The sequence below is a fragment of the Molossus molossus genome, unplaced genomic scaffold (assembly GCF_014108415.1).
Source record: "Molossus molossus isolate mMolMol1 unplaced genomic scaffold, mMolMol1.p scaffold_m16_p_19, whole genome shotgun sequence".
Classification (NCBI taxonomy): Eukaryota; Metazoa; Chordata; class Mammalia; order Chiroptera; family Molossidae; genus Molossus; species Molossus molossus.
In genome coordinates this window covers 10,885,037-10,908,012 of record NW_023425354.1, presented here as the reverse complement: position 1 = coordinate 10,908,012, position 22,976 = coordinate 10,885,037, and the positions used below count along the sequence as shown (strand labels likewise).

Sequence of the window (22,976 nt, the reverse complement as noted above, 5' to 3'; positions counted from 1 at the left end):
ACTGAAGGAATTCTCCACACTAGCACGAAGCCTGGGAGTGATCTAGTGATCTAGAAAACAAGAATCCTTTGCATGTTTGACCATGTGGAGTGTGTGCGTGTGTGTGTGTGTGTGTGTGTGTGTGTGTGTGTGAGAGAGAGAGAGAGAGAGAGAGAGAGAGAGAGATTGGGATTTAATCACAAAAGGGGAAGGACCGCCATTATTTTATATTAGTAGCAGTACACTCTTCTTCTTATCGTGGGACACAATGTTCATTAGAAACATCTTTGAAGAAGCACTGCCCGACAAGAACATTTCTTAAACTGATGTGTCTGAAGGAACTTTAGACCTGTGGCTATAAACCAAGACCACCCCAGTGAGAACAAGCCAAGGCTATTTATTCCGAGTTTGCAATAGCCAGGGAGTCAGCCATCATCATCTGTGTCTGGCGGAGACTCAAGGTCAGTTCGAGGAAAGGGAAAGCTTTATAACGGACAAGGGTGGAAGGTTCCAAGTATGCCGGGCTGGGGCTGGCTGGGATGGGGAAGATGGAGGTGGACTAAGTAGAGGCCAGGCAGCCTGTGTGATTGGTTAGAACATATTTGGTTTTTCTGGTTGGTCCTAAGTTGGGCCAATAGCTACAGAGGTTGTGATTTGGCGTCCTGGATTGGCTGCTACAGAGATATTGGTCAGCAGCATACTATTTTTATATACTGTCTGGCCATTGTTCATCTGTATATTCAGTTTCTTAGGGCAAATGAAGTATGAGAGAACTGGAATCATGAATGGTCTCCTCTGATCCTTCTCCATCAACATCATCGCCATTCTCTCCTCCTACTCAACTCATTTTCTTCTTTGAGTCCCAGTCAACTTTCCGATCTCTCAAACAGATCTAGAAATCTGTCTAGACAGATCTAGGAAGTATTAAGAATTCATGAGCAAGACTTTGTGTTGCTTTGATGTGAGCGGATTGAGGATTCAAGGATAGCTCTAAGGTCATAACTGGAGCTCCCAGGAGGATCTTGTTACCGACTGCCGGTAAAAGAGGAATCTGGAAGAAATGATCATTGTGTGAGAGAATGACGAACTCAGTTTTTTAGGCATTTAGGCACATAGATGCCTCTGTGATATTCTTTAGAATTATACATCTAGAAACTGGAGTATCATTTTAGAGGTATGAAGACTGAAACCCAGAAAATAAGAGATGGTCCTAAGTTTATATACCAAGGCTGCGGGTGAAGCAGTCAGTTCAGTCTTTGGGTGACCCAACCACTCTGAACACAAACACAGGATGGAGAACGAGAGCTATGGACCAAAGACCCAGCAATGTAGGACTCACCAGGATTCTACTAGTGGAAATAATGAACTGTTCTGTGCCTTTAACATACATGTTAGGAAGATAGAAACCATCAACCAAAGATTTCACAACAGACCCACAGAAGTGGAAAGTAAATGATTAAAGAATGTAGAGCTCAGAGTTCCTTTCAAATCCTGATACTTTATCTTCTATTTACAGAGATAAAAGTACACAAAAATGGTTAATAGTTAAGCAGTTTTATATGCGCATCTCTCTGGGTAGAGGAAGCCACTGTGGCAGTGCCAGGGAGAACCATCCACGATGATTTCTCCAGCCTTCATCTTGGTCTCCAGTTTTCTATACCATGTGGCTATTGCAGGACGGAGTAAGTACTCTCTGCTTTTGCAAAAATAATTGATGTATCCAACCCCCTGGCATATGCTGGGAATCGCTAATGATAACATCAATTCTCTTTAGGGTAGATGCTGGAGAGACTAGATTGATACTTATTTTTTAATGTTGCCATGTTTAAAGCTCCTCCAGAAGATCCTTAGACAATCTAAGCCTCAGTGTACTGACCTGTACAATGGGGATAACAATAGTATCTTTCAAAGGGTTGTTGAGGAGATTAGATGAGATATGGCACAGGACTTGGGAGAGTTACTTTTGGGCAGCATTAATGAGTTTAAATTTCTATGCCAGCTAAACTTAAAAATGCACGTACAGATTTCTTAACCAACTGCTTTGTGCTCTATTTCAGCCTGTCCCAGACCAGAGACTTTACCGTTTGCCACAGTTACTCCCTTAAAAACATTCTATGATCCAGGGGAGCAGATAACATACTTCTGCCAGCCAGGCTACATGTCCCGGGGAGGGATGAGACGGTTTACCTGCCCCATCTCCGGAATTTGGCCCATCAACACGCTGAAATGTATACGTAAGTCGGTGCCTTGCACATTCCCTCCCCTCCTTTGGATTCTGGACATTTTGTGGGGGAATAACCTACCTTACTGTGTTCAGGCTGCAGAGGGCCAGCAGAGCTGTGGGGGTGGAGGGCTCTGAAGAAACAAGGGGGCCTGGGGCTCTCTCATGGGCTCTGAGACCAAGGGCAGTAGTACTATTTAGAGAAAGGGAGACAAGCTTAGCCTGGAACTGGGAGAGATGTAAAAAGGAAATCTGTTATCAGTAAAGGAGGGGAAACACTGCAGGAGTGAATAAAGAAGTTTAGCTACTCTGAAATTTAAACAAATGCAGGCAACCCTTGAAAAAATAAGACATAAGAAATCATCATATCTCTGGACTTTGCCTCAAGGTGAAAGCAGATTTAATAGTTACTGAAATGACAATAACTTTCATCTAAATTATGTATATGTGACATGTTACATTTATAGTGAAGTATAAATATATTATAGATTATATTACATTAGTATTATAACATAAATTATATACGTTTGTATCTCATTATTGCTTTATGATAGATGGTTGCTTTTATTCGTCCTCAGAATATAGGTCTGTGATATCAAGCAGGCATTATTTTTACAGCCAGATATTGAGCAATCTACCGGATAGAATTTCTGGCAATTTTACATGGAAGTTAAGCCCTAAAAATAACTATATGGATCTATCTAGCCTCTGGTTATTTTGGTCCTATGGACATGACCTTTGTGAAAATTATACATGTTCATACAAGTGATTTTAATATACTCTTCAATGAAAAAAGACCAAACATGATTTTTAGTGAAAAATCACTATAACATCAATAGAGAAATTTTTTCTCTAAATTGGCCATAATTCTAGAACCCTAACAATTTCATTTTTCAAGTTATTTTTCATGTGTATATTTTTGCATTATTGCAAAGACAAGACACCATTTTGTGTTTTCTTATTTTCACCAGCTTATCAAAAACATCGACTATATCTCTATGGTCTTCAGAATCAAAATTTCATTGGCTGCCTTATAGATAGTTCAACTGCTGATTTACCTTCACTAATTAAAACAATACCCCAGTAGTGAACTTTTAGGCTGTTCTGTTTTTGTTATTAGAGGTAACTGCGTAATGAACACGTTAATGAATATATCATTTGATTTACTTGAGTTATTTTCTTATAATAGTTACTAGTAGAGTTATTGGAGCAAAGGTTAAAAATAAGTTTATATATTTTTATTTTAATAGGAAATTCTATAATTAGATATTTACCCTTTTATCTTTAAATCACAGCCAGACAGTGTCCTTTTGCTGGGATCTTAGAAAATGGAGCTGTACGCTATACAACTTTTGAATATCCCAACACAATCAGTTTTGCTTGTAACACTGGGTAAGGACTTGCGGGTGACTGACTAGCTAACAGATGAAGTGCATGTCTATGTCCTTAAGCTAAACATCAAATCTAGTCCGTGCTTTATTTCTAGTCTTGGACTTGCTGAATACAAATCACTGAATACAAATACACAGTGGTGTTGAGGGTGGGTAAGGGGTGGACACTATGATAATCACTGAACTGTATTTAATTTTTCTGTTCCTGATTAGTTACTTACCTGAGGAGATACATTAACATGATTGAAACTGGATGAAACTTTCTTATAATGCCTGGGCCAAATCTTAGCATGAGGATTAAAATATTTTAGGACTTGGAGTTGGGCTTTAGCTATGAGGCTAACTTATCGACGGACCTGGCAGTCTCTAGAAGAGAGTTCTGTGGAGCAGGTTGGGAGTATGAAAATGTAGACCACAGTTCTCTTCATTGTCAATGCAGTACAGCACCCCCAGGTGGGAAGCACTGTGGTTGGTAATACAGCTCATCTGCCTGATGAGCACAGACGCCATTGGTGCCATCGGCAGCAGTACGTTGGCTGTGGTAGAGTCAGGCAGACCTTACTGAGGACCCTTGTTTGGGATTGGAGATTAAGAAACACAGTGTGTGAAAAGCAATGCAGTCCTTTCGTCTGAAACACAAATGACTGGTGGGTCTGATGACAAACAACATAGAAAAAGACTGGTGCGGGCTGGTGTGGCTCAGTGGATTGAGCAACGTCCCAGCGATTGAGAGGTTCGGGTTCGATTCCTGGTCAGAGCACATGCCCGATTGCGGGCTCAATCCCCAGTAGGGGGCGTGCAGGAGGCAGCTGATCAATGTTTCTCTCTCATGGGTGTTTCTATCTCTCTCTCCCTTCCTCTCTCTCTCTCTCTAAAAAAAATCAATAAAAACTTATTTTTTTTTTTAAAGAAAAAGATTAGCTTCAAGGAAAGAATGTTACATTTTTAATGAAAATAGACTGCATTGGTTTTTTGTTTGTTTCAAATCTTTTTATTTTTATTAAAAAAATTTTTTTTACATCTTCACCCAAGGATATTTTTCTATATATCTTCAGATAGAGAGGGAGGGAGGGAGAGGAAGAGAGAAACATCCAGTGGCTGCCTCCTGCATGACCCCAACCAGGGCCAGGGAAGAACCGCAACCAAGGTACGTGCCCTTGACCAGAATCAAACCTGCAACTTATTGGTCCACAGGCCAATGCTCTAACCACTGAGAAAACCAGCCAGGGCAATCTTTTTTTATTTTTCAATTACAGGTGTACAACATAGTGATCAGACATTATATAACTTACGAAGTGATCACCCTGATATTAGACTGCATTGTTTTTACACATTTGTGTCAGTATCCCCTCAGAAAAATGAATACTAGAGATTACTCAGTTTAACTCATTTTGTGATCCTGACAAAGAAATGTTTTTTTTTTTGCTTCACAAGAGAATCAGTTAATTTATCCAGCTGGTTGGAGATGAGGGACTGGGGGTTTGGCTTCTACGCCCACCAGCTGTGGAGCCTCTCACTCTGGAGAGATTCCTCTACAGTGTTATGCGGGGGGACTTGCACCTTAGATGTGCGTTAAGCTCTCTGGGAAAACCACATTATGGGAATGAAGCCAATAGTATTAATCTAAAGTAATACTCAATGGAGAAGACATTTGAGATGCTCTTGGTGGATTACTTTCCTGCTTGATGGATTAAATGTTCCTTTTGCAGGTTTTATCTGAATGGACCTAGCTCTGCTAGATGCACCGAGGAAGGGAAATGGAGTCCAGACCCTCCTGTCTGTGCCCGTGAGTCTGTGGGTCCCACTTACGGGGAAGGTGACAGGTTGGTTTGCCTGGGAATTTTCTGGTTTCAACACTATAAGTCTCATGCCCGGGAAACCCTTCTGTCTCAGCTTCTTGAGATGATTGGTTCCTTATGGGGAATGTTCATCGTGATAAAAATTTCCTCTGGAGGAGGAAACAACAACTTTGGAATGACAAAAGGGAAGCATTCTACTCATGAACACATTTTGTATCCTCTACCTAAGGGCGCCAGTGATCTCCGGGTTTACGAATTCCAGTATTCCCACAATGTTTTGGCTGGGGCTTGGATACGTGTGGCATTGGTCTATGAGGGACTGCCACCATCTGACTAGAAGAACTTCTGGATCAAACACCTTCTTCCCCCTCTGGAACCTCATTCATTCATGTACTCATTCAGCAAATATATATGGAGGACCTAATATGAGCTACATCCTGTTTTCAACATTGAGGCTGCAAAGCTAAGGGAAACTTAGCTCTGCTCTCAGCAACTAAGTCTAGTGATGAGGGAGACAAGGAAGTCACCTTCCCAGTGAGCTGAGGGTCCATCCAAGGGCCCTGCATCCTAAAAGCTCATGGAGTTTCCGCCAGGAGGCTCTGCTGATTAGGTTTGTTCAGGGGATGCTTAGCCGAGCAGTCAGGGGGGACATTCCCTACCTGGTGATTTATGTAAGTCCAATCATTGACCAAGAGGCCTGGGCATTGTAATAATAGTTATGAATTTTTAACATTTCATTGAGGTGTGTCCTAGCAAAAGAAGTGGAAAAGTAAAGTGATTTCAAATAAACAATAATTTGAGAAACACTGAACTACAAGAAAAAATTTTAAGGATAAATTAAGAAGAATTTTTTTACTCAGCTATAAGCACCATCATAGTTCTTTTTTTTTTTAATCTTTATTGTTGAATGTAGAATGCATTACAGATGTTCCACATTTTCCCCCCATTGGCCCCCTCCTCCCCACTCTCGCCCCCCTCCCACCTTTTCCCACACTATTGTCTGTGTCCATTGGTTATGCATATAAGTTCTTTGGTTTATTTCTTCCCACCCCCCCAACCCCTTTCCCTTTGAGCAATGAATCTGTACTTCTTAATCCCTTCACCTTTTTCACCCATTCCCCCAACCCCCCTCCCATCTGGCAACCAACAAAATGTTCTCTGAATCTATGAGAATGTTTCTGTTCTACCTGTTCATTTTGTTTGTAGATTCCATTGCCGATAGATATGTATTCATTGCCATTTTGTTTGTTCATACATTTTATCTTTTTCTTCAAAAAGACCCTTCATCATTTCATATAATAACGGTTTGGTGGTGATGAACTCCTTTAACTTTTTCTTGTCTGGGAAACTCTTTATATGGCCATCGATTGATTCTAAATGACAGCTTTGCAGGATAGAGTAATCTTGGTTGTAGGTTCTTGCTTTTCATCACTCTGAATATTTCTTGCCACTCCCTTCTGGCCAGCAAAGTTTCTTTTGAGAAATCAGCTGACAGCCTAATGGGAACTCCCTTGTAGGTAGCTAACTGCCTTTCTCTTGCTGCTTTTAAGATTCTCTCTTTGTCTTGAACCTTTTGCATTTTGATGATGATGTGTCTTGGTGTGGGCCTCTTGGGGTTCATCTTGTTTGGGACTCTCTGTGCTTCCTGGACTTGTATGTCTGTTTCCTTCACCAAGTTAGGAAAGTTTTCTGACATTATTGTTTCAAACAGGTTTTCGATTTCTTGTTCTCGCTCTTCTCCTTCTGGTACCCCCAAGATGCAAATGTTGGCACGCTTGAAGTTGTCCCAGAGGCTCCTTACACTATCCTCATTTTTTTGGATTCTTTTTTCTTTTTGCTGTTCTGATTGGGTGTTTTTTGCTTCCTTATATTCCAAATCGATGGTTTGCTTCTTGTATTTACGTACTCTACTATTGAATCTGTGTAAATTATTCTTTATTTCAGTTAATGCCTCCTTCAATTCTGACTGTGCATCCATCATTTCTGACTGGTCCTTTTTTAGGCTCTTGAGGCCCTCACTAAGTTCACTGAGGTTCTCACTGAGTTCATTGAGCATCCTTATAAGCAGTATTTGAACTCAGCATCTGTTAGGTTGCTTATCTCCATTTCGCTTAGTTCTTTTCTTGGGGTTTTGTTCTGTTCTTTCATTTGGGACCTGTTTCTTTGTCTCCTCATTTTGGCTGCCTCCCTGTGTTTGTTTCAGTGTATTACTTAACGAGTGGTATGGGGCTAGCTGAGACCAGATGCTGCTTGTTTGAAAGAATTTAGGAAAAACCTGAAGCAGGATCCAAGACAGGCCAATCCTATGGTCAAGCAAGTGGCAACAGCTTGGGTGGGCCTGAAAGTTGGGTGGGGTGGGGAGGGGCCTCAGGGAGTCACCAGGGTGGGGCTACCAGTGTGAGCCAGGTTGCTGGAGTCCCAGATATGGCTTCTGTCTGCCGCCCCAGGGAAGGGCTCACCAAAGGAACAAAGGCTTCTGACAGCACGTTTGTCCCGAGGAAGCCCCCTCTCCAGCCCTCGTCCTAAGGCCAGACAGCTCTGTTCTTCCCTGTATGTCTCTGGCGCCCCTCGAGCTGCCTCCCCTCCAAGCTTAGAGGGAGAGAGTCCGTGTGCGGGCCCTTTAAGGAGTTGCCTGGGGCTCCAGCCGCCTCAGCCTCCCTGAGCCTCAGTTCCCGCTGGTTTTTCCAGCCAGAAGTGATGGGGATTCTCTTCCTGGCACTGGAACTCTGAGCGGGGCACCTGGTGTGGGACGGGGACCCCTCAGTCCTCAGGGAGGACCTTCCCAGCCGAGGTGTCCTCCTGATTTTTATCCGCCACACGTGGGTGTGGGACCAGCCTGTCCCCTCTGCCCCTCCTACCAGTCTCGATGCAGCTGCTGCTTTAATTCCGTAGTTGTAGGACTTCCATTCAGCTCCATTTCAGGCGGTTTTGAATGATGGTTGTTCTGTAGTTTAGTTGTAACTTTGATGTGGTTGTGGGAGGATGCGATACCGCATTTACCTACGCCGCCTTCTTGACTGGAAGTTCCATTATGGTTCTTATAGTTTCCTTTAAAAAAAAAAATTCTTTTCTTTATTGATTTTAGAGAGAAAGGAAGGGAGAGGGAGAGAGATAGAAACATCGATGAGAGAGAACATTGATCGGCTGCCTTCTGCATGCCCCACACTGAGGATCTGGCCCACCACCTGGGCATGTGCCCTGACCAGAAATAGAACCGGCAACCTCTTGGTGCATGGGTCAATGCTCAACCACTGAGCCACACTGGCTGGGCTAGCTTCACTTTTTAAGCAGATTTATATCTACTTTGTAAAGTCATTTTTTTTTTTTTTTTACAAACAGACTACATCAGCTTAAATCTAACCTAAACAAGTGCTTCTCATACTTTAATGTGCATACGAATCACCTGGGAGTCTCATTAAACTGTGTGTACTCACCAGGCAGGGGAGGGACCACAGTCACCGAGGTGGTTCCCCAGGGCGGGCTTGTCCATTGCACCCGGGACGTGCTAACCCTTGCGATCTCCCCAAACATGGATAACTCCACTGCATCATTTGTGGTTAGGGGGGGACTGTGTTCACACTCTCCTCTGCAAAAAAGAAAAAAAAGAAACACAGTTTCTGATCCATGGGTCCTCGATAGGACCTGAGCTTCTGCATTTCTAACAGGCTTCCAGGCAGTGCTCAGGAGGCTGGTCCGTGGATCACATGTTGAGACTCTAGATAATTCAAGTTCAATCACATTTGGGTCTGTACTAACTCCCATTATGTTAATGTAATTTTCCCTGGACTTGCTCAACCTTCCTATTAGCAGGTCGGGATGACAACCTAGACCATTTCTCCGTGGGAGCTCCTTGGCTTTTTTTTTTATCCTTACCTGAGGACATTTTTCTATTTTTTGTTCAGATAGAGTGGGAGGGAGAGAGAGAGAGAGAGACAGAGAGAGAGAAACATCAATGTGAAAGGGACACATTGAGTGGCTGATCCTGCACAACCCAACCAGGGCTGTGGACAAATTGCAACCGAGGTATGTGCCCTTAGCGGGAACTGAACCCGGGTCTCTCTGGACCGTAGGCCAACGCTCTAATCGCTGAGCCAAACTGGCCAGGGCCGTGGAAGCTCCTTGGATAAGCTCCAGCGTGCAGCAAAGCAAGAGGTATTCAACAGGAATGATGCACCTATGCTAGCAGTGGCTCTCAGAGGTCACATGCGACTTTGCACTGAGTCGCTGTCATCAGCAATGATTACAGGATGGCCCCTCAGCAATGTCGTCCCCTGACTCTGACTTCCGGAAACATCTTCCGAAGGAGCGTTGGGACCCAAGGCTCGTGGAAACCTAAGCACTGTGTTACTGTAACAGGCAAATTCCCGATGGCAACACTCAAATTTACTTTCATTTTTTGTTTTTGGACTGGTTCAGACATCTGCTTTTCAGATCAAATGTTCTTATTTGGCTTCTACAGTTGACCATGTTTACCCTGGCATTCGATGAAATTTTGCGTTTTCTCACGTTAACCTTCAGATTTTTTTTTTCCTTCTTGGAAAGAGTATACCTAAAAGACTCAATGATTTTCATAAAAATGATATATTTTTTTCTTTTTCCAGCTGTAACCTGTCCTCCACCACCCACACCTACATTTGCGACACTTAGTGCTTACGAGCCATTGGTTGGAAACAGCACCCTCCATGGAAAGCAGGCGGTCTTCAAATGCTTGCCACAATATGCCATGTTTGGAAACGATACCGCTACCTGCACAGCACATGGAAACTGGACGGAATTGCCAGAGTGCAGGGGTAAGTGCTATGATAAGAGAAAATGATTATGATCATATAGTTTGCATTTTTGAAAACTGTCGAACATTCTGCTATCATTGAGGGTTTCAAATGACCCTGTTTGGCTGCCTTCAGGTGACCTTGCTCAATAGATGTTTGTGGCCTCTACCATGTACCAGGCAGGGTGCTAGGTGTTTGGGATACCAGAGGGATGAGACCTGGCTTCTGACCTCAGGGAAATAATATATAATACAATGAACTGCCTGGAGCTGTCGGGGAAAGCTTCCCAGAGGAGGGGCTTGGAGGATGAGTGCATAATGAAAGGAAGGCATGTCACACGGGGCATGGAAAGTCTGGAAGGTGTGAAGGAACAGGCAGTGTGCACAGAGGGCTGGATTGCGGTGAGGCTGGTGAAGAGAAGCTTGAGTTAAACTGGGGTGTCCTAGGAGGTAAAGGTAAAAACTGGGTTGCAGTCAGATTGTTAACAGCTTTTACCTAAATTTCAGAATCATAAAAATATTTGACATTAAAGAATTATGCAAATTCTTCCTCTTTGAATTTGACCTAGCATCACTATCTTTAAATTTGTCAATTGCATAATAAGTAGACACATTGGAGAATTTATCGTGCACACAAGGAATTATACCAAGGACTATTAACTTCTCCTCTAGTTGATATTTTAGACATCTGTTGAATGATTCAAAACATAAGTGCTTTTTAGCATGGGGAAACTACCAGTAATAATACCTAGAACCGTTTGGGGACTTAACTCTGGGCTGGGCACTGGTCTCCTGCTTTGTATATATGATCTTATTTAAATCTACCAGGTCCTATTCAATAGATACTTAAAAATGTATCTAGATGTATCAACTGTCAACATGTTGTGACATTCTGATTCCTACCCCCTCCAGATACAATTTTCCCGAACCATCTGAAAATAAGCTGTATACATCATGACATTCACCCATAATACTTCTCCTGTATTATCACTGTACCCAAGACAGTTAACATATTTCTAAGTATTAACAACAATAATTTGAACAATTATAATAATATGAACAATTAGAATCATTCCATATGTAAATTTTTCTAATTGATCCAGAAGTATCCTTTACGTATGTGTTTTATTTTATGTGAGAGCTAACCGGGAACCACACATTCTGATTGGTTGTCATGTCTCTTTAGCTCCTTTAATGAAGAACGGTCCCCTGCCTTTTGAGTTGTCTGTCTCTGACATTTTTGAAGAGTACTGGCTAGTTGTCTTGTAGAATATCCCAAAATCTAAATGTGGTTGATTTTTTAATGCATGATTAGATTAAAGTCATAGAATTGGTTAAGAATTCATTTCATCACATGTTGGTCCATTACTGGTCATGTTTAGTTTGATCCCTTGGTCAGGTGGGGTGTAGCAGATGTTTTCTTAATAAAGACTCTCTCTCTCTTTGGAATTAGTAAGCTACCTGTGGGTGATACTTGGCAATTGTGTGGAAATGCATGCTCTAGGCATTGTTTTTACATCTACTGATGACCCAGTTATGACATTGCTGGTTGCAAAACTGTGACTTTCTCATTCTGTTTGTCCTACATTGACTAACTGGCATTCTTCTCCAGAGAGGAGCTTTTCTTCCATGGACTACTTTTTTTTTTTTTTATCCTCACCTGAGAACATTTTTCCATTTTTTGTTCAGATAGAGTAGGAGGAAGAGAGAGAGAAACATCCATGTGAAAGGGACATATCAAGTGGCTGCCACCCGCACGACCCAACCAGGACCGGGGACAAACTGCAAGCGAGGTACATGCCCTTAGCGGGAACCAAACCCAGGTCTCTCTGGACCGCAGGCCAACGCTCTAACCGCTGAGCCAAACAGGCCAGGGCTTTTAGTATTATAGACTCATAGATTCTTTTTCACTTAATGTGTGGAAGAGCTAACATTGAACCAAGCAGTCCAACTCTGAAGTTTGCCTCTTAAACTACTTCATTAATCTACTTCCCAAGAGCTCTGTGCTCTGGCTTCACCCTTGCTCTCTTGTGTTGCGGTAAATAGGTATGTGGGTTTTGGGGCTCTGCTGTTGGGGATCCTCAAAAGGCCTGAAAGAAGCATCATTTTTCTCCTTCATATTTTGTGCTGGTTTCTTCGATAGTCTGAAGATTATCATAAAAATTAGATTCAACACTTAAATCCAAATAATGGTGTGCTAGTTAATTTTATGGTATATTGATGAAAAGAGACAGACTTATTTTATTCTTTCAAGCTTACCATCTTAGACTATATAGAGACGAAGTTCACAATAAATAATACCTTATGATTATGTGAAACCCAAAGAACTTGGTAACTCGTTTATATACTTTCGGGTTTGTTTCTTTTTTTAATATCCAGGTTCCCATGAGTATAAGACAAGGGGGTCAGAATTAAGCACCAAGGTACCTAGAAATTGCATTCTAGTCATAGGAACATCCAGTGATCCACAGTACAAGGGAGATTAGAATGTAACTATGTATTCCATGACTCCTGGACAATATCACTATGTATACTAATATGCCTTGCTGAATACACTTTTTAGAAGTAAAATGCCCATTCCCAGTAAGACCGAACAATGGATTTGTGAACTATCCCGCAAAAGAAGCACTGTATTACAAGGATAAAGCCACATATGGTTGCCATGATACCTATGTCTTGGATGGCCCAGAAGAAGTCGAATGCAACAAATTTGGAAACTGGTCTGCAGAGCCAAGTTGTAAAGGTAAGAGATGTGGGTGAGGTCTTAAAACATCTCTGAATTGATCCAATGGATCACTTTTACTTGCCATTTTCTCAGCAAGCCTGTTTGAAATGAAAATGTATGAACTAAACAGATCCTTTATAAGCATTGATAATACCGTGGAACATTGTGTGGGATTCTATAATGCTTTGAAGTCTTTGCCTGTGAGCATCCATTTCTGCATGGTTGTGGTCAAGACTCTTCTCACTGTTGCGGAAACCAACCACATATTCGAGCTAGTTCAAGGAAATGGGGGATTAATAAACAGGGGCAACCGGCAATCAAATGGACATTGAAAAATAGGAAATGAAACGCAGCCATTCCTCCTAAGAACTGGAGCTGAAAGTCAGGAATAATTATCACTTCTTTTCCTATCTCGGTGGCCTCATGGTCTCTCTCATCTCCATGTTTCTCTGCTTCCTCACCTCAAACCTGGCGGGATTCTACATCAGGACCTTTCAACTGAAGGATTCGTCACTAACACATCTTTTTCCTGAGACACTTGCTTATTTTGAGTTAGGTGTTTATTCTTGATATGGTCAGTGTCATGCAAAGAACCGCAACGTAGCACCGCATATCTGCTCAGGTTGCTGGGGCGGAAGAGTGTAAGCAGAAAAGGAGATTAAGCCACAGGCAAAATGATGTATGGCGAGCATCTTAGGTTGGAGTCCCCTAGAAGCAGAGCCCGAGACAGGGGTTCAAGGGCAGTTGATTCATTAAGTGAGTGTCAGGAGAAAGAGGGAGGCAGGGAGGATGGAGTAGGAGACTGGTTCTCCAACTTCACTGTGCATCAGAATCCCACGGAGTTTCCGATGTGGTAGATCTGGGATAGGACCTGAGAATTCGCATTTCTACCACGTTCCCAGGTGCTGCTGATCCTGCTGATCCAACTACGTTTTGAACAAATATGTGGTCTCAGCTAGAGTCTAGCCTCAGTTTCATCTCCTTGGGAGCTCTGGACCATGAATTCTACCCGGAGTTGATCCCATAAGAGGCAGAGGGACCTGCTTTCTGTATCTCCTTGTCAGTTAGTCACTGGCTGTGAGCTGCTTCCTTCTCTCACCCTGGGGCTGGGACTGATTTGCATTACCTCCCGGGAGAGGTGGCTTTCTTAGGCCCAAGGTAATTTTTCGGAGAAAGGAGCACTTGTGAGCTGCTATCAGCCAACCCCCACAGTGGCTGGTGGGTGGGTGCATCAGCTCAATAAATGGGGTCTGCATGGGCCAGTATAGGCTTACATGAAATGACAGTATCTGGTAGAAGTTCCTGTTCACTGAAGCCCAGAATCTGAAGCTTCTGCTCTGACCTTCTTATGTAGCTACTGTAGGGGACGAAAGGCCTTTTTGGAACCCATGGCTAATGGTTCTATTGGTAAAGAATTGTTATTAGCAATCATATTGATGTTATTCACTATGTCCAGTCTTGAGATCTTCTTGAGCAATTCATTTGCAGGTGTACTCAGCTACAGATTCAAATGCTACATTCTTTTTAAGAAACACAAACAGAATTCCTATGTCTTGACTACAAATATGGTCTTTTTCAGCATCCTGTCAAATATCTGTTAAAAAGGCTACTGTGATATTCGAAGGAGAGAGAGTCAAGATCCAAGAAAAATTTAAGAACGGAATGCTGCATGGTCAAAAAGTTTCTTTCTTCTGCAAAAATAAGGAAAAGAAGTGTAGTTACACAGAGGATGCTCAGTGCATAGACGGCACCTTTGAAATCCCCAAATGCTTCAAGGGTAAGTCACACACTGGACCTTTTAACTAGGACTTCCATTTGCCCCTCATTGGACCACAACTTTTATTACATAATGCCCATAAGGAGCCATGTCAATATGGTCACTGGACTTTTATTTATTTTTTATTATTATTATTTTTTATCCTCACCTGAGAACATTTTTCCATTTTTTATTCAGACAGAGTGGGAGGGAGAGAGAGGAAGAGAGAGAGAGAGAAACAATAATGTGAAAGGGACACATCCAGTGGCTGCCACCCACATGACCAACCAGGGCCAGGGACAAACTACAAATGAGGTACGTGCCCTTAGCGGGAACCGAACCCAGGCTTATCTGGACTGCAGGCTGATGATCTAACCACTGAGCCAAACCGGACAGGGCGTCACTGGACTTTTAAAAAGAGATGGGGCCTGGTCAGTGTGGCTGAGTGGTTGAGCGTTGACCCTGCACCAAGAGGTCACCGGTCCGATTCCCGGTCAGGGCACATGCCCAGGTTGTGGGCCTGATCCCCAGTGGGCGGCATGCAGGCGGCGGCCAATCGATGTTCTCTCTCATTGATGTTTCTATCTCTCCCTCCCTCTCCCTTCCTCTCTTTCTGAAATCAATAAAGAAAATAAAAAAATTATAAAAAAGAGAGAGAGAGACGGGGCCAGGAGGAGGAGTGAAATGAAGCAATAAGCTGCATGCTGTTTCTTGATTCGCATAAACATTTTTCTTTCCAATTCTTTTTCTTAATACTTGGGGTTGTGGCTTTATTGATAAACATTGAGGTGAATCATGCTGTCCTGCATAATTCCAAATTAAGTTTGAAAAGTTTAATAATAATAGTAATAATACAAATAAATGGAATATATGCCACCTCTTGGTCCCAAATTATAAAGAATACACCCCAAATTACCAAGTAACTCATAGCAATGGTAATTGCTTAATCGACCTTCTAACATTTATCCCCCTTCCTTCAGCGATTCCTAGAGTTTGAAAGGGATCCACTAGAGCACAGTGTTCATCAGAGCAAAATATTTTAAGGAAGATAATTATGTCTGTGTGCGACAGACAGCAGCCAGCAGTTCGAGCTGCCCAGCATGTACGGTTTCAGGGTTAGGATTTACACATCTTCGTTGTGCGAAGGAAGAACTGGCAGTGGCGGAAGCTATTGGCGCTAGGTCTAGGAACGGTCGGTGAATGCGGACAGCCCTGTATCAGCAGGCTGGAGAACAGAGTTGGGAGCCGATGTAGACAAGAGGAGGAGGGCCTGAGAAATGGCCAGCTAGAGAGACAGAGGGAATGACAAGTAGCAGATAATACCCACCTCATAGGTTGGATGATTAGAAATATTAAGCATGCTATTGAGTACCGCAAGGCTCAACCAAGGACAGTCATTATCATTACAGAGTTGGAAATGCACTGAATAAATTGTTGTTCTTCAAAATAGAGCAGAGCCCTGGTGGGATGTTCAACACCCAAACTGACAAAGCACCATAAGCCTAGTACAAGTCAGTAGAAAAACTATTAGAAGAGGCTAATTAAAAAAACAAAAACACACGGAGCTTTGTTGACATATTCTTTCAGGCCGTCCTCCCTCCCAGGCCTGAGACAGATGCCACACGGCTTGTGCGTTGGAGAATAAACACAGGGCCGAGGCAGTTGTGTGTTGTTTTTAAATTTTAATCTTGACTCTCGGAGTTATATAGAACCTTTTATTTTCTCTCCTGGAAATGAATGCCTAATCATTTCCCTGATGCTTTCTAGTATCGCGTAAACCTTACAAAAAATGGCTTTGCTCATATAATCCAATTTATTCTGCACACTTGTAAAATGTCCTTGATGTGTCGTAGCCACTTAGCAAAGTTAAGAAATGGTTGTTTCTCACAGAATGCTTATCTTTTCCTCCCCAAACAGAACACAGTTCTTTGGCCTTCTGGAAAACGGACGCGTCCGATGTCAAACCGTGCGAAGCTGACGCTTAGATTCAAAATCAAATGTCCTGTCTGTGTTTGTCCGAGAGACCTAATGGAAGTGGAAAAAATAAAGTGACTGAATGCATGTCCTTGCCAATGCATCACAGCTTCTCCTGGGCTTTGTTTTAGCTGTGTCACCTGGTTCAGAACCCAAACATTAGGAGCATCACCATGTCATGGCTGTGTAAACAACTATCCGGGGGACCAGGTTCCCCTTTCCCTAGTTCTGTTCTCAAATGCTTTCGCCTAAAACAACTCCAGTTCCGTACTTTTCATAGAATGGTCCACAACCCCCCGCGTCGGCACCCCCTCCTGGTCCTTATTACCGAGAAGAAATGCGTCCCAGAATTTGTGAGGATGGCCCAAGGATCTGCACTGTTCAACCGGTCCCCACGTGTCATCATTCTAGAGTTTGAGCGGCCTGGGCACGCAGCAGTAAGCATGGGCTTCCAGGTCAGGGGGAACTGGATTTGAACCCTTGGTGTTTGGTTTACGAAATGCCTGAAACATATCTGTCCGTAGTCACTATGATCCCGTGCTCCCTCAACGCCGCTCCTTGGCTCGCATTCCCTTCCCTGCCCTCCTCTCCTCTGTGGCGGGAGAAACCTACCCCAGGCGCCAGCTGCCTCCCCTCTGCCTGTGACAGCGCTGAATGTGGCTGGGAAAAGGGAGGAAAACTCCTAGTCGGGCAAATAGGCCCCACTTTCAGTTCATCAACACAAATGCTGCGTCAGCTCTCGGCTCCGCCCCGGAATTCTACCACTTTTCTTTGGGTGGCTCACTGCCCTGCACCCCAAGGTGGCTCTTTCTCTTCCCAACCCTCCTCAAGCCACCTCTCTCTTCCCCACTCTCGGCTGATGACCTTGCTCCTTATTTCACCCAGAAAATAGAAAAGACCTTTTAAAAAAAAATCTCGACACTATCAAACCCATCACCTTATCAGTGCCTGTGCCAGGCACTCTGCCCTCCATCTTGTGATGAGGGGTGAACCTGAGACCCACTGCTGGCCCCCCAACCCTCTTTCTGTGGAGCTGAGGGTTGGTTTTGAAGAGGGTGTGGTGCCTCCCCCTTTTCTTAAACCTAAAAGCTCTTTTTGGGGATTTTGCTGAACAAAAGAGCCATCCACCCTGGATTTCCTCCCTTAGCACAAAGTTTTCTTTAACTTGTCACAGAGTAATTAAAGAACCACTGCTTTCTTTAACGTGTCACATATTCATTCTAAAATGGACCTCTTCCTGTCTGGCTGGTGTGGCTCAGAGGTTGAGCGTCGACCCATGCCCCAAGAGGTTGCCAGTTCGATTCTCGGTCAGGGCACGTACCCAGGTTGTGGGCCCGATCCCCGGTGGGGGGCATGTGGGAGGTGGCTGATTGATGTTCTCTCTCATCGATGTTTCTCTCTCTCCCTCTCACTTCCTCTCTTTCTGAAATCAATAAAGGAAAATAAAATAAAATGGATCTCCTCCTCGCCCCACCTAGCATCTAGGAATGCAAAGACAGTGGTAAGAGGTATAGCACCTCCCCCTACCCCAGACACAATCACTGGGTTTGCTCCAGAATAGGAGAGAATGTATTTTTGTACCTCTCTTTTATTGCAAAGTCTTTCACAATTTCATGGTATCAAAATATATAAATATATGAACTTGTTAAATTACTCACTTTCTCGGAGCTCCCTGGGAGGGAACCGACAGGGCTGATCACAGGTAGAGCAGTGAAGGTAAGTAATGAATTCTCTCGGTGTCCGGTGGGTGGTAATTGGGAGCCGTCCTGATACAGACCCAGCCGCAGGCCTTTTGCGCAGTCTCTGTGGGCTCCTCTATAAAAGTTCCCACCGGGCTTTTCTCTCCTTTCACAATTACCATCACCTGCTCGGATCAACTGAGGCATGTTAATACAGATTTTGAAGTCCTGTAGCCCAGCTCACACCTGATGAATGAACAGATTCAGTGGGGATTTTTAAATTTAAGTATTTATTACTTATGACCTTTATTAGGGGTATAACCAGTAGGACATGGGATCAGTCAGAATGGATTGCGATCCTGGACTGGGGAGGGTGGAGGTGGGGTCCGGGCTGGAGGCCTCCAATGTCCCAGGCATCACCCTTTAGTTGTTAGACTGCAGGAGTGCGGGGGAGGGGGGCCTTATGGGAAGAGCCGGTAGCCTCACTGTGGTTGGCACTCAGAGCGCCTGGGCAACAGCTATGTGCCAACTGGTGAGAAAGCTTTCCAGTGCTCTAACTCACTGAGTGCCTGGCCGTGCCTGCTTCCAAGAAGGATTTGGGACAACACTGTCGAAAGAATATAAACAACATGAAAATAAACCCCACACTCCAAAACCAAAACAAAACAAGCACACAGATTTTGTCGTTTTATTGTTACACCATCTTTTTAAGTCTTTATTTTTTTTAAAAGCAGTTTTGGGTTTACAACAAGATTGAGAGGCAGGTGCAGAGATTCACCAGGGCCTGCTGCCTTCACTTCCCACAGGGAGACCTTTTTTCACCAAAGATGAACCTACGTGGACACATCATCATCACCCAAAGTCCATAGCTTACCTAGGGTTTGTCTCTTGGTGTTTTTATACATTCTATGGATTTGGACAAATGTATAATGACATATATCCACCACTACAGAGTATTTTCACTGCCCTAAAAATCCTCCGTGATCTGCCTATTCGTCCCTCCCCCACACTCGAAGACACTGGTCTGTTTACCGCCTCTACAGTTTAGCCTTTTCCAGAATGTCATGGGGTTGGCTCACACAGCATGCAGCCTCTTCAGGTTGGCTGCTTTCACTTAGAAACATGTATTTAAGTTTCCCCCATGTCTTTTCATGGATTGATTGTTCATTTCTTAGTGCAGAATAATATTCCATTGTCTGGATGTACCAGTTTATTTGTTATCCATTCAATTTCTGAAGGACATCTTGGTTGCTTCCAAATTTTGGCAATTATGAAGAAAGCTGCTATAAACATCCCTGTGCAGGTTTTTACATGAATGTAAGTTTTCAACTCTTTTCAGCAAATACTAAGGAGCATGATTACTGGATCATATGCCAAGAGTAGGTTTGTTTATTGAGCCATAGTTGACTTATAGCATTGCATTAGTTTTATGTGTGCAACCTAATGACTTGAGGTATGCATACATTGTGAAATGATCACCACAGTAAGTCTAGTTAACACCCATCACCTCCCATAGTTACACTCTTTTTACTTGTAATAAGAATTAAAAAAAATTTTTTTTTCTTTATTGATTTTAGAGAGAGAGGAAGGGAGAGGGAGAAAGAGACAGAAACATCAATAAGAGAGAACATTGATTGGCTGCCTCCTGCATACCCCTCACTGGGGATCGGGCCCACAATCTGGGCATGTGCCCTGAGCGGGAATCAAACCAGCAATCTCTTGGTGCCTGAGTCGAAACCCAACCACTGAGCCACACTGGCTGGGCATGATAAGAACTTTTAAGATCTATCCTCTTAGCAACTTTTAAATATCAACACGGTATTGACTATAGTCACCATGCTGTACATTACATTCCCGGGACTTATTTATGTTACAACTGGAACATTGTACCTTTTGACCACCTAGAGTATGTTTCGTTTTGTAAGAAACCGCCAAATTGTCTTCCAAGATGGCTGTGCATTTCGCATCCCCGCCACATCCTCACCAGCATTTGGTGGTGTCAGTGTTCCGGTTATGGCCATAATGAGTGTGTAGTGGTATCTTGTTTTAATTCGCATTTTCCTGATGACCTATGAAATGGAGCATCTTTTCATCGCTTATTTGTCATTTTCATATTTTCTTTTTTTTTTGATCCTCACCTGAAGGTATTTTTCCATTGATTTTTAGAGAGAGAGGAGGAGAGAGAGAGAAGAAAATATTAATGTGAGAGAGATACATTGACTGGCTGCCTCCTGCAGTGCCCAGATCGGGGATCAAACCTGCAACCCAGGTATGTGCCCTTGACTGGGAATCAAACCGTCGACCCTTGGGTCTGCAGGCTCACGCTCTAACCACTGAGCCAAACTGGCCAGGGTGCCATCTGTATATTTTCTTTGGTAAAGTGTTTGTTAAGATCTTCAGCCCGTTGTTAACATCAGGTTGCCTATTCTCTTATTGCTAAGTTTGAGGAGTCCTTTGTATATTTTGAACAACAGTCCTCTGTCAGGTTTGTTGCTTGCAAGTATTTCCTTCCATCTGTGGCTTGTCTTTTCATTTTCTTGATATTGTCTTTTGCAGAGAAGAAGTTTGTAAGTTTAATGAACTCCAGCTTATCAGTGGTTTCTTTCATGGATCATCTTTAGCTCTGTTATCTAAAAGTCATCGTCACACCCAAATCATCTAGGTTTTCTCCTGTTATCTTCTCAGTCCGTGGTCCACGTTAAATTAATTTTTGCGAAGGGTGTAAGGTCTATGTCTGGATTCATTTTTATTTATTTTTGCATGTGGATGTCCACTTGTCCCAACACCATTTATTGAAAAGACTATTTCTTTTCCATTGTATTGCCTTTACTCTTTTATCAAAGATCCGTTGACTACATTTATGGGAGTCTATTTCTGGGTTCTCTATTCTGTTTATTGATCTGTCTGTTCTTTTGCCAATACCATGCCATCTTGATTACTGTGTTTGAAACCTCGGGTGCTCAGAATGCTAAACTCTCCCAAGCCTACCACTACTGTATTAAAGCCACAGTACCTCTCCACCTCCCACCCCTTAGCCTATTCCACAAAGAAGCTCTTGGAATATGACAAGTCTGTTGAAGATGGCTTTTTGTAACATTTTGTCCCTTGGAAGGCATTTCAGGCTGCTGGACAGGCTTGGGTCCCTGAAAAAATAATCAGAGTAGACTTTGGAGCTTAAGCCACAGCACTGATTCTTCTAATTTAACGATATTTTCACAGAAAGAAAAATCTGCTATTTTTGCAATCTGAAGAGCAATTTGAATTAGAGGAGCCAGCCCATCAGTACAAACTACCCATTTGCAGCTTATCTATTTAGTGATTATGTGGCTCATTTGGTCCCATAAGTAAACTCTCTTTTCCAAATCTTTTTTTCTTAACCACTTAGATTACCAGGTTGCCTGTTTGTGAAATTCAGCCACGCCCTCCCTAGCCACAGCCTGCAAAGATCTCCCCTGCGGGGTGATCGTCCAGAGAGCACTCTGCCCACCTCAGCAATCCACCGAAGGAGGAGTGAAGCTGGAACCACACGTCGCTGGTCACCATCCACATTTCAGCATGGCTGAATGCCGTCTTCCTTTCCGGGAATGTTACTTACCTAGCAACTGCAGACCCAGGGAACCTGTCAGCTGCATGTGGCCAGTGAGGCCTCCTTCTAAGACAAGGGGTTCCTGAGTGTGCTTGCCAATGATCAGCTTCTCCTCTGGAATTACGACTGGACAGGTTTCTAAGTGTAAAGGTGCCCATGTTTTAACTTGTCTCTTGTGCCATAATAGACTCCTGCAAAAAGTTTATAGTACAGAAAAGAAATTCTTTCATTGGGAAGACATTGATCAGTCCTTCAATATATGGGGTCTCATTTCTGAGCCCCCAAACTTAGCAAGTATTCATCAGTGAAATGTCCCACTTACTCGTCTGAAGATTATTCCTCACCTTGATCCCTAAATAAAACATTAAAAAGATAAAAAGAAAGAAAAAGAAACAGCTTGGGATGTGTGCATATGTATTTGAATATGTCTGTGTGTGTGAGTGTGTTTGGTTGGTGTGCATACATGTGAACGTTTATCCCTCATGTGTGTATGTCAGTGTGTATGTTGTTTGAATGCGTGTGCTCTTTGTACATGTGAGAGTATGTGTGCATGCATGTGTGTGTGAATGTGTGATGGATGTGTGTACATGAATGTGTGTGTGCTTATGTAGAATAATTAGTTCTTTGTGTGCTAATGCTGCCTCCTAGTGGCATCTATTACTTTTGAAAGTGCTCACAAAACAGTTGGGAATGAAAAGAAGATTGATATTGAAGTTGCCTCGTGTCAAGCACTGGGTAAAATTTCCCATGCATCTCACCTTCATTAATTCCACCTTCTCAATCATGTCGTAAGGAAAGTAAGGAAACTGAAGCTCAGGGAAATCATATAACATGATTTACCTGGGTCACAAAGCTGATCAAAGACAGAACCAGATGTCCAACCTGCAGGTTGGACTATGTCTTTTCTACCATTCTTAGACTGCTAGGTAAAGCTATGCATTTTCCCAGTGGCTTCTTGGAAATAACTGGACTCTAAAGTTGGAATTTTACAGCATAGGAAGACGTGCTGAAACAGATTGGTAGAGAGATTTATGTATAGGTGAGGCTATAAAGTTCTCTAGTAGTTGGTTGCCAGTTGGTATGGACGCTGGCTGGGGC

At 43.1% G+C, this 22,976-nt stretch overlaps 1 protein-coding gene and 1 non-coding gene across 2 annotated transcripts; both read left to right on the top strand.

Moving 5' to 3' along the window:
* Positions 1-1,597: 1,597 nt before the first annotated feature.
* APOH (apolipoprotein H) lies at positions 1,598-14,689 on the top strand. The gene is made up of 7 exons (XM_036269501.1): positions 1,598-1,661; positions 2,037-2,213; positions 3,496-3,592; positions 5,301-5,377; positions 9,992-10,180; positions 12,722-12,901; positions 14,463-14,689. Exons 1-7 carry the CDS (start codon positions 1,598-1,600, stop codon positions 14,687-14,689), a joined length of 1,011 nt encoding a protein of 336 aa, XP_036125394.1.
* Positions 8,817-8,979, top strand: LOC118635136. Its single transcript, XR_004960474.1, has one exon. It is a non-coding gene; the product is annotated as a U1 spliceosomal RNA (small nuclear RNA).
* Positions 14,690-22,976: the final 8,287 nt, after the last annotated feature.